Source organism: Lutjanus erythropterus, chromosome 16, assembly GCF_056507025.1.
Source record: "Lutjanus erythropterus isolate fLutEry1 chromosome 16, fLutEry1.hap2, whole genome shotgun sequence".
Lineage (NCBI taxonomy): Eukaryota > Metazoa > Chordata > Actinopteri > Lutjaniformes > Lutjanidae > Lutjanus > Lutjanus erythropterus.
Genome location: NC_139332.1, coordinates 31355125 through 31367873, shown reverse-complemented (window position 1 = coordinate 31367873; position 12749 = coordinate 31355125). Strand labels below are relative to the sequence as shown.

The window sequence follows — 12749 nt, the reverse complement described above, 5'->3', positions numbered from 1 at the left end:
TAAAGCTGTGACTTGTTATCATCTGACTGACTGAATGAGCCTCAGAGGCATGGACTGTGTTAAGTTCAGTTCAGTTCAGTTCAGTTCAGTTCAGCTCACTGATTGCCACCTGCCCTTATCAACTTTCTTGAAATTAATTTTATCCTCACTTTTCACCTGTTGAGAGTATGAACGTATTCAAATGTACAACAGGAGACTAAATAAATGGCGGACACAGTGAAGAAACAGTGTCTACTATCTTTCTCCTGTCCTCGCTGTCTTCATTTAATAGAGCAGCCTACTTCATGAAAGGGGAAGTTCACACCAAAATCAAAAATACATCCAAAAATCATGACCCAGTTACTCAAGATAATCCACAGACCTGGTGAACAGTTTAATGTAGGAAGTATTTTATTTAGGGCAGCAACCAATGATTACTTTTACTGTCAATTAATCCGTCTGACCTATGAAATGACAAAAAAACTGTGGAAAATATCGGTCACTATTTCTGTGGATTTTCCTGAGTAACTAGGTCATGATTTCTTGAAGGACTTGTTTTTGGCGCTTTGAGCATCACAAGCTGAGTGCCATCTAGTCCTTTTATATTAAAGAGGAGGCAGACATCTCAGCAATTCACATCAAAACAATTTAGATGATAAATACACTACAGGTAAGTGGAAAAATATGTGCTTTGAGTTTAGAGTGAACTGTCCCTTTAAAGACAGTTACATTGTCATTGGGCTGTCAAGTAAGAAGCCCTTGCCATGTACTACTTTATTTGTGTTTTTGTTACCACCCTCAAATTTTGAGAAAGAGCACATTTGTCCTGCTGGGATTCGTGCTACTGTTGCAAATAAGACACAAAAGGTTGCCATGTGCACAAAGTTAATCTGTCTGGCTCAGATTTTGATAAGATTTTTTAAAATAGCCACAATTTAGCATTTAATTGTGGGGAAGATTGGATTTTTTGTGGTTGACCTGCTTGTTTAAGTACTTTGTATGAGTTCTATATAGTTAGCAAAATTAAAAGAAACAGTTTTCCCATTTCCAATTTTTTTTCAGGGTAGAAAAATCCAATGAAAAGAAGATTAACAGACCCAGTTCATACACACCTACTGTTTAACTAATCTTATTCTGAGAAACCTACAGGGGCTGGTATCAAATTCACAGTGACCGCATGTTACTTTACTGACAGTAAAACCAGGAATCAGGTGATAAGAGAGGAGCAACCAGGGCAGTGCAGTGTGTGCAGTGTAAGAATCTGAGGTGAGAGAGGGAGAATATAGGCAGCTATACCTGAACGTTTGTCTTGCCAGCCCAGCCGACAGACGAGAAGAAGGGAAGAGGATGGGGGAGAGGATAAGGAAGAGGAGGAGGAGGACGAGAAGGGAGTGAGAAGGGAGAGGCAAAAAAAGGTACATGAGGGTATGGAGAGAGGAGGAGACACAGGAAAGTGAAGGAGAGAAAGATTACTTTTGGTCATGTGCACGTTTGTCCAGACGTTTGGTGAATATCAGCACACACTGATTTGTTTCAGTGTAACTTTCAGCTCTGTGGCAGCTTGTATTTTCCTTTTTTTCTTTTTTTTTAGATCAGTGATGCAGTAGATGACCAAACCACCTTCCTTCTTCACCTGGATACAACACCTCACATACAGTATGCTTCAGTGAACAAATTGACCCTGAAGAATCTAACACAGCAAACTAAAAATAGCAGCATAAGGGGCAGCAGCAGCGTGTCCACCCTGCGGGAGTGCTAGGTCCTTTTCAACTGAGTCCGCAAAGGGGATGAGGCAGATGTATAATTGATTGGCTTTTAGATTCCCTGAGGACATCACAGCTGAGAGTGAGAGGCTGAAAGAGAGAGACTTCACTTGTTTCTATGTGTGTTTTGTAGAAGTGGCACTGAGAGGGAAAACAATACAAAACTTTGGGCTATTCTGGGGCTTTGACAAAGATCCAGTCACAGATTTTTCGAAGGCAAAGATCATCTATTGCTGATTCAGCTTCCAAACTGAGTACTGCTATTTGTACTTGCCAGTTAAAATGAAGTGAAAACAGTTGGAGCAGTTACCAAAAAAAAAAAAAATCCACTGCAGCAATCTATTCATCAGTAGGGACCATCTAGGCAGAGAAAAGAGTTTGTGTAGACATACTCATCAATCTAAAGACAAAGGAATGTCCAGGATGCAGCTAAAATAGAGCAGCCACAAAGTGGCTGTGGCAGGGGTTTGGAGAGGAAGTGCAGGGCAGAGTGGAGGCGGTTGGTGGTGAGGGTTAAAACAATACAGTGGTGAGGTCAGTGGTGAGCTGGAACTAAACAGGATACAAAACCTTGTCCTGGTAGTCAAAGAGTTCCTCATATAAACTTTTATCAACACAAGCATCCAAGAGCAAAGACTGGCTTATTTTAGCTCAACTAGACAAACAGATTTCTAAGTTTTCAGTCTCAGAAAGTGACAGTAAGTTTTATTTCTGTGAGAAAGAAAACTGCAGACCAGCATGTTCATGAAGCCTAATACACGGTGGGTCCCATACCTCTATCTGTCTGTAGTCACAGATGGCTTTGATGGGCGTTGTGGTTCCCAGGGTGCTGTCTGCGCTGCGGGGGCGGAGCTGGACCACCGTCTTGGCCCGGCCCACCAAGCTCGCCACCGTACTCCGGTACTCAATCAGCTGCTCCTTCTCCTCCTACACGACAGAGAAAATCATCAATAATTAGACATTCATGTCAATCACTTCATGTTCTATGCAGTCATCAAGGCACAATGATTACTTTTTACAGACCCTGTGTATCAGTTTAAAAGTCTGTCCATCATTTTGTACGAAAGTCTGTTATCTATGTCAGAAAGGGTTTAACTCATCAGAATGTGAGTCACATTATCAGTCACTGTGACTTCTTTTGATAGACTGTATACATAAACAGACAGATTATAGGCGGACGCTGATTTTAAAGGGCGTGTCCATTATTCATTTACTTATTTGCTCTTTTTTTTCATGCATTAAAATCTGAATAATCAAATTTTGGCACATGTCAGAGTGCTATTCTCTCAGGCTCTTCTAAAAATATTTTCTCATGTAGGTTTCTGCATGACGACATTGCTACATGTAAAGCTCTTGGTTGAGGGAGGGAAGAGCACCAGCGCTGTGTCACTGTTTTTTTTGCTAACAGCTGAGTAGCAGATTCAACTTGAAGAACCTGGAAAAGGATGAAGATGGACTGGACCTTTAAAAATATCATGCTGATGCTACGGAGGTACTGCTGTTGACTGTCTTAGTTTATTTTAATGCTGTTGCTATTTCTGCTGTTTGTCTGTTTCTACTTTCATTTGTACGATTTATATTTTTATATGTTTATATTTTTCTAATGCACAGAGAGAAGCCATTCGCAATTTTATTGCACCTTAGTATAATGCCAAAAAAAAATCTTTGATTTCTTTAACCTATTAGCCTGTAGCCCCTGAGATGAGTGGACTCTACTGCTTGAGTTAGCTTGAGCGCTAACCATTAAACATTTAAAGATGTGCTCTTCACCCTGACAGGTACAATTACGCTTCATTTCTGTCTCACCCTTAGCAGAGAGAGACATTAAGGCTTAACTGCAGAGAGACACAAACAGATACAGTTAGGGAGAGAGGTAAAAGAGGTAAAAGTGGGGAGACATAGAGGCAGAGTGAGATAAAAAGAGGGAAGCTAAGAGGGGGGCATGCGGAAATAATATTACATCCCTGAAATGAATTTCACAGTGAGATGTTGTTCGCTGCAGTCAGCACTAATATAACAAGTCAAACGACAAGCTGGGAAGAAACATAATTTATACAGAGATAAATGAAAATGTAGGTGCAAGAAGAATTACAAACTGATTATCACCACAACATCAACAACCGTCACTGTGAGAACAATAACATCATTAGCGAAGCATCAACTTAATTTGTTTTCTCAATAAAATTTTGGATAAAGAGGTTGGCCACTGAAATGCTGAGTCAGTTTAGGTCTGATGACCTTATTATTACATTTTGAACCAAATTACAAAGATATATTTTATCTACCTTCAGTGACAGCAGGTGCTTATGAAATCTAATCATTTCTGAAGAGGTAATTTAATATAAGTGAAAAAAGACATGTAACAGAGTGCGAACAAGATGGACAACGGAATAAATCGGAGGAGAGGGCAAGGTCTGATCTGACAACTGCTCCTTAACCATAATCCGTGTCTGACAAAAGGTGAAAAGGCAGCTTTAATATCCTCTCTTCAGATATTATGAGAGTCATTTTGAAGCATTCTACAGTATCAGCTTCCTCCTCCCAGTGAGAGATGGAGCACAGTGAACTGGAAACTTCATTGACTGGAACTGGAAAGCGACACACGCGCACAAACAGAGGCAGGCAGACGGAACCAAAACACACACAGATGTAAACACTGTTATGCTGCATGTGATTATAGCCACATACTTTATGTAACAGAGCTGAGTGCACACAGAGCAGCTGTGTGTGACAAATGAATACACCTATTTATCGGGAAGACACGCTCACTGCTCTGGCCTGTGGAGTGTTGCCCACACTAACTCTGCCATCTGTTTGAACTCAGACGTGTGTGTGTGTGTGCATATGTGTGTGTGTGTGTGTGTGTGTGTGTGTGTATAAAGGTAGGTGTGAAGATGGCAGCCTCACAAATGTGCCACAGGAGGGATGATTCAGCGAAGCTACTCAGTAACAGATTACTTCACCCTGTTGTGTGGCATGCTGCAGCTGCCTGAGGCAGAGCACCACGATCAAGAGGACAATGGTATGCTACCACTTCAGCTACTGCAGGTCTCTGTTGCTCCTGTCCTATTAAATCTTTAGAATATGGCCATATCATGCAGGGTTTTTTTTCCTCGTCATTCGTCATGTGCAGATTTGCTCTGTGCACACAAGGTGGCAGAATGTCTTCTAAACCTGAAAAAACGCAGTAAGCAGTATAAAAATAAGACTTAACATCCATCAATTATTTATATACATATAAATACAGTATGTCCTGTGAATCCATAACAAATGATAAAAATCTTTGCTGCTTGTAATTTTAAGAGCACTGATATGGCTGATGAATTTGGGTAACACTTGTCTTCAATCAACTTCTCTTGTCTGCAATCTGCAATTTTCTTCTATGAAACTTTTCTCTTTTCAGAGCCCACCATGTGAAATAACTTTTCTTTGACTCTCTTATGTCTTGTCTTGTCTCATCTTTCTGTGTCTTTCAGATTTGATTGGCTGAGAAGCATCACGTGTGCTGAATTACAACGCCTGCGATTGGTCTGCAAGTTTCTTGGACTGCTAAACCAGAAAAAGAAAAGCAGTGCTGGTTAAAATAGAAACATTCCATCAAGACTTAAGAATTTCTCAATAATTTCATTAATTGGTCATGGATCTGGAATTGGACACAGACCATGGTCCGCATATTAGTCACTGTGGGTCTAGTTAGTCAAGGAAAACATCTGAGGGCTAACAGAATGTTGTATATGACATGTGAATTAAAGAGGTGGTTGCCAGCATTGTGCTTAGAGTTGTACCACTGAGAACTGAGAAGATAAAAACAGAGGATGACAAAGGATGACCGAAGGGGGGCAGATACCATTGAGTCCTGCAGCAGGTCTTCTAGTTTGCTCAGTCTGCTGTTCTTGTCACAGGTGTACTGTCTCTTGATGGTTTCTTGGAGCTGTCGCAGATACGACTCACAGTCCCGAGCATCACTCACAAACTGACAAAAAAAGAGAGAGATGAAACCATGAGAATGTTTTCCACAGAAAGCTGTAGAGGACAGTGAACATGAATTACGTTTTGTAGAACAGTTAAAGCTGCAACAAGCATCGTGACCCAAAACGTTGGTATCTGACGACCTGGGAATGAGACTTAACCATCAACTATCTTTCTCCAGAGTTGCCCGTCGCAGCTTTGGGTGAAAAATTATTGAGGAAAATGTTTAGAGAACTGTTTGTATAAACTGGGCATCATGTGTTTGCAGCCAGAGGCCTGTGCTATCAGACAAGTAATACAAACATATTCTTTTTAATCATTATAAAGACTCACTTTATATACTTCATATTATGTACTTCTCAACATAAGACAAGGAGGACATTTGCAAAAAAAAAAGAGGTCATTATGTGGATCAGGTGAGAAATACTGTGAAATTGCAACAACAACTTAACTGTATGCCAACTGTCCTGCCATTTCTGCAGATTCATTTTTAATTCTCTCTTGAAAGCTCGGTTCTCTGCTCATGAGAAAAGATGCGTGCGCCTGGTTAGTGGCCTCACCTGGAAGTATGCTGTGTTATCTTTGAGATGCTGCTCTACACACACACAGAGCTGGTTCACCCACTGCCACTGAGTCTGCAGGGCTGCACTGTAAGCCTGATAACATGCAGAAGGATGGAGACGGAGGGAAGAGAGAATACAAATGTTACTGTCACACTGCAGTTACATACAGTACAAGCTTCCACGGGGAGTTACAGGGTGATTTAACAGGAAGGTTGATCATCATCATTTTCTGGCCTTTCTTGTTTTCAACTGTATGTAACAGTATGATCTTGTGACCAGTATGCCAATACAAAGTATAGTCATTCCAAGTATACAGTAGTTTTCATTCAGTGTTTATATTGCACATGGTTAACATTATTAGAAATTCATAGTGTTTGCCAAAGTGGTTTACAAAAGGTCACAGTTTTTTAATCCAATTTCCATCTACAGACTTTTACAAAATGAAAACAAAAAAGAAAAACAAAACAAAATATCTTGAAGTGCACAGTCAAGTGAATTAAGGAACATTTTAACAAAAACATTTGGGTTCAACTGTTTCCCCGAGTGAGTCACAGAGGCAAAATCCAACATCTTTAAAGGTCATTCAGTCTGACTGAATAAAGTCATAGATTCACCTCCACGGTCTGCTTGGCTGGGTGGTTTTCCTGACACAGACGGTTCGCTGTTTCTTGGAGTGACCGCATCACTTTCTGTTTTTCATCCAGCTCTAACCTCATTTCCTGTAAACACAACAGGAAAAGAAGGATGGTAGATTAAAGGATGATTATAGTACTGGTTTGAGGCAAAAATAGTGTTGCTGTGCAAGTAAACAATACTTTCATTTTGAGCTCTAGTGTGTGGAGATAACTGTGATTTGTAGAGACTTAAAGGAACTTGTTTTGTATATGGCTGTTTTTCTTTCAATGAGAGGTACAAGATCATCCTTTTTTCTGTAACTTCTAGGAGTTTGTGGTCTATAGTTTGTGTTTTATGACTTGTGTTCACCCCTCTTCCTCCACTCACACTGTATAATTCTCTCTTGGCATTCATGTTGGGGTTGTTGTCGCTCCAGTCAAAGGCGATCTCCTCCTCCTCCCTCTCATTGAGCCAGATCAGCTCCTCGGTGCAGTGTGATACAAATGCATGTAGGCTCTCCAAGCTCCGCAGGCGCCATGACGAATGTTCCTATGGCAACCACACAAACAAACATCATCGTCAGGCTGATCAGCAGTGCAGAGAAATAAAAAAACTTCATCTATTCTCTGGTTATTTGTATTATTCTGTTGGTTTTGGTGCATTTATAGAGATTTTTGCGGACAGTCTTAAGCAGAATAAAGCACTGTGGAGACAAACTTTCCAGACAACTAATAGCAAAGAGTGCAGAAAAGTCATGTGAATGTGAATTACAGGCACTAATTGAACCATTTTTATATGAGCTTTTATGTCAGTAAAAATCTTTTAACATATTTTCTAATATATAATTTCTTTACCCCAGTTATTCCCAAACTAAAGAATGCCAGAGCCCAATTTGAAATCCAAAAATTTTCTGATGGCCAACCAACTGTGATCAACACACAAGATTATTCGTACCAATAACAAGATACAAGATACGTTCCAATTTTAATATGACAGGTCACCAAATACAGCATAAAATTTGTTTAATTAGGTCACATACATTCAGAATAAGACGTTATTTGAATCCCCCGGTTTTGTTTTATGAGTTCTGATAACTTTAATATCATCAATCATAAATATTATGTGGTAAGTTAAAACTTAGAAAAAATGAAATAGTATATATTCCAAGAAATAGTTTGGAAATCACTAACATCTATACTTCCCCCATATAGGAAAGAAATTGAAAAACTTCTGTTTTATATGTATTTTAAGACTTATATGTCTTATACTATGATTTACTTGTGAAAGTGGCCACTTTTTCTCATACAAAATACATTTAAGAATTAAGTATGAGTCAGATTGAGTTTTTAAGTAGTATAAATGCATGGCTAATTATGTTTTCCATATATGCTCCATATTATGGTTGTAATTTTTTATACAATACGTGCAATATTTCAGTTTCACTAATGGTTGCCCAACAAATTTTACAGATATCTACTAAGGATATTGTCTGTGGAGTTTACTGTCATATAAAGTACTTTTAACCTCCCATACTATACAAGTTTCATATTATAAATTTACAAATTTGCTCAGGATAATGTGTCTCACTGTCAAATAGATTATATTTTGGATAGTAAAATTTATCTATATATTTCCATATGGGCCATTTGGATTGAATTAAGTTCTTTCCCATCTCTTTTGGTACATTTATGCCTAAGGGATTAAACATTTATTTATTTTTTCTGAGGTAATATTTTCATATAAGTTGCTTTGTTGCACGTGCATTTGTGAGCTCACACACATAAGACTGTCACTAAACTGAGAGAACAAAAGGCTCTAAGAGTGAACATGTAACCAAATCTAGGGAGAAGCAAAAGGTCATTTTAATCAGAAAATACAAAGTAAATTTCACAAGTAAGTGTGCATACATACAGTTTTAGGAATTAATAACAAATGAAAAACCAAAAATGTATTAAGAGGCAAGAATAGAATCAAGAGGAGACAAAGAAATTAAGAGACAGAGGGGGGATTTGGGGTAAAGGGGTAAGAAGAGAGCAGATGCATAATTTTGTGTTCTTAGCATGAGAGTCCTGTCATGGCCTAATGGGATTAACGGAGGAAGGGGGTGAAGTGAGAAACAAAGACATGTGTTTCACAAACACACACACACACATACACATAGAACCGTTCTTTATGTGGAACTGACCAGTAGTTTGCAGTATTGGTGCTCCAGCTTGGCCAGGGTTTCAGAGTAGTTGCTCTTGAAGTTGGGAGAAACTTTAGCCTGAAGGAAAAGACAGTAATGCTTCATCACAAACCTTAACTCTCAGCAGAAACATGTCTGTGTTCATGTATAAATGATGTGTGTGTACCTCGTAGCTGCGTGCCTCCTGTAGGCTGCTCATTAGCTCTTCCACTGCAGTGTGTATGGTGTTGTGCTCTTGAAGGTTGTTTTCTACGGAGGGAAGGTCTGCGCCCCATTCAGCGCGCTCCAAAAGATCCTGAAACACACAGGAACAAAGATCAGCACAGCTTTAAACAAATAAAATGTTTAAACATTTTACCCCATAGAAAGTCATTTATTTTCTTGACACTTCAGTCTTGAAATGCATTCTAAATGTAAATTTAATATTTTTATGGTAACATTAATTCTGATTAACCACTTACTGTTTCATATTTTATTAAATCAGATGAATGAATCCCATTTCAGCCCCTAAATATAAAGGATTTTCCATAATGTTCCATTAGTAATGCTTAATTTGAAGGATTGTTAAGACTGTCATTACACTGTCATAACCATGACATTAAACCTGTTATGAACATGACAGACTTGACTATGAATGTTTATGATTGTTATCATAAAGTGCCATTCAGTCAATTATGTCATATTTAATGCAAGTTGATATTGTTTGAGATGTCTTTGTTTTGACAACCTGACATCATCAAATTTAAAGAAACTGTTCAGCTCTATGTTTTAAACACTACTACCAGTAATGATTCATGTCCCTGTTACAAATGCATCTGACAAACAATATATTTGAAGACATTCGAGACACTGTAATGGGCATTTTTCCCGCTATTTCTTCTTAATTACACAATTGTGAGTTGCATCCTGAAGTTTCAGTGTTATAGACTGACCTGCGTCTCCTCCACCCATCCAAGCAGCTCGTAGATGAACCTCAGGCTTCCTTCATCCTCTGATGAGGACATGGCTACCAGCTGGGAGCGAGCCATGGGTCGCCGCAGGAGCGCAGCGCCGACTGCTCCCACAGCGCCCACAGCTCCCAGCAGTGTCTGTCCCAGCGTCAGGCCGCTGTCTGTGGCTCTCTGGCTCGGGTGCTCTGCCCCAGTGCTGCCCAGGGCCTGCGAGAAGTGGCCTTTCCTGTAGACACTGGAGCACTGCAGTCTGAGGGAGACCAGCTCCTCTTGAAGGCAGGACACTCTGGTGATGTGAGACAACAATATTCAGTTACTGGAGGGGAGATGGCTCTGTCAGTTCTCTTAAAGTCACCTACGATAAACGCAGAATGCCTCAAAATCAACTACCGTACCATCTCAGCAACTGTCTTAAAAGGTTAAATTACAGGAGAATTAAAAAAAGACCAGACTGTTTTCTGTGAGGTATGTGGGCAAAATGCTGAGAGTAAAAGGGGTCACATAATTCAGATTTCCCTGTCCATTTAATTGTCTTGAATGGTATATTCCTTTTAGAGTGCATTTCTAAGTCTATAGCTGCGTAAAAAGGCACCACAAAATGTCAGTTGTTCAAAATCGCTTTTTCATTAAGTTTCATGACAAGAGTCTAAAACTCTTGGAGCAGCATGCAGATGAGCCACAGAATGAGAGTTTCTCTCTCAACATTTTTTCACAGCACAGATTTTTATCAAAGCACATTCATACACTCAATAAACGGCACAACATATTAACTGCAGTGGATAATTATGGGATTTAATGACAAACACAATACAACTTGTTGACCCGTAATGACGTATAATGAGCTGTTTGTATTCCTGATAATTGTCTCGATTATAATAATTGATTACACAACGACCACTTTGACAGAGTTGAACCCTTCATTCGTGCAACATTTGAGTAAATCGGACAAGTGACCTCTACACAATCAAAGCAAACACCATCAGTCTTTCACTCCATACTCACCTGAACGCCAGCTGCTCCACCTGGTAGTATTTCTCATCTCGGAGGACTTTGAGCTCTTGGTTGAGTTGTCTGATGAGAGACTCACAGTCCTGCAGGTAACAGGCCAGTTCTCTCTCACACTGCACTGCCTCGCCACTCTCCATTCGAGACATGTCCTGGATGACAGAGGAGGCATGGTTTGAGTTTGAGGTTTTGCTTTTTGTGTTTATTTGCTAACGTGGCTTATGTGTAGTTCTGTGATTTAATGATTAATTTAAAGAGTCAGTAAACAATACAATGAAATCAAAGAAGGCATTAAGAAAACAGCAGCAACAAATACCAGCAGGATTACTTTAGTCATAATATAAATAAACCAAATGAGCGTTACATTACATTACCTATGTGGACACAAAAAACATGGAAATTGTGACTGCAGTCCAGAGTAGAAAAAAATATTTTGTCCCTAAAAAAATCAATGAATAATCACGATAAATAATAGTAATCTCAATATCACCCAAAATAATCATGAATATCATTTTGGCCACAATAATATGGTCCTTGTCAGATGATTGGCAACAGAGCTCAAAAAGATAAACATGACAGAGACAAAGGCGGAGGAACTCGACCATTTATGCTGCTTAAATAAGTCTGTGTCCAGACAGAGGCAACAGAGACTGTGTTTGCAGAGAGCAGGGTAAGTGGTGAGGAAGTATTTATTGTCCCAGTGGAGCACTTGCTTTTACAGCTTGTACACATTAACACATTGTAAATGACTACACCAAATTATCCAACATTTATCCAACATAAACCCCAGGATCCATGTGTGTGTGTGTGTGTGTTTGTATGTGTGAGGAAATTAAAAGAACATCAAATATGAGAGGTTCAGTACTCACAGCCTGGAGTGTGTTCTTAGCAAGGGTGAGTTTCTCCTCACAGTCCAGAGCCATGTTCTGGATCTTATTGGCCCTCTGAAGCAGCAGTTCTAGCCTGAACACACACACACACACACACACACACACACACACACACACACACACACACACACACACACACACACAGACACACACACACACAGACACACACACACACACACACACACAAACACAGATGTTAAAGGAGCATCTTCCTGAAAATCACTCTTGAGCGATTGAACACAAGACATTGCAACAGCATTTGAGATTTAATTACACATTTCCTGCTGAGAGTAGACATTTAAATTGATTTGTGTGTAATACAACGTAGTTTGTAGTTGGTATTGTTCAAAAGATTTCAGTAGCAGTACTTTTTTTATACCAATGTTATAAAAACTGTTTTTTTTTTTTGTTTGTTTTGTTTTGTTTTTAAAAAAAGAGTTATATTACACATTACTGTCTAATTACCCACTTCAGGGGAGAAAGCTGTTCAAAGACCTCAGAGCAGCTGGACAACCTATTTTTACTGTTTTATACTTGTTCTACATTTTACTAAACCTGGATAACTACACTAAAATGAAGAAACTGGTTGAATATCTATACAGCATTAAACTATACACAAATATAAATAACTATCAAAAGAAACAATAATAACAAACAGGTTTCTGCCTAGTCCAAAGAGGGAGAGGGTAATGACTGTGTAGATGACATTTGTGGTACTGTGAAATAGTTAGGCTATAGCATTATTACATAGTGTGCTATTATTAATATTATTATTATCATTATATTTATCATAACGTGGAGTGGCAACTAAAGACAGAGTAGGGGCTACA

The 12749-nt window shown here is 39.1% G+C and overlaps 1 protein-coding gene across 1 annotated transcript in view; it reads right to left on the bottom strand.

Moving 5' to 3' along the window:
* macf1a (microtubule actin crosslinking factor 1a) overlaps positions 1–12749 on the bottom strand; it is a 261734-nt gene that overhangs the window by 109792 nt on the left and 139193 nt on the right. The window contains exons 12-21 of the mRNA XM_084739932.1: positions 11899–11992; positions 11027–11181; positions 10007–10310; positions 9241–9369; positions 9075–9152; positions 7277–7438; positions 6889–6993; positions 6272–6367; positions 5590–5715; positions 2517–2669 (exon numbers count right to left, since the gene is read on the bottom strand). Of these exons, the coding sequence (XP_084596058.1) occupies positions 2517–2669; positions 5590–5715; positions 6272–6367; positions 6889–6993; positions 7277–7438; positions 9075–9152; positions 9241–9369; positions 10007–10310; positions 11027–11181; positions 11899–11992 (1402 nt within the window). The remainder of the gene's footprint in view (positions 1–2516; positions 2670–5589; positions 5716–6271; positions 6368–6888; positions 6994–7276; positions 7439–9074; positions 9153–9240; positions 9370–10006; positions 10311–11026; positions 11182–11898; positions 11993–12749) is intronic.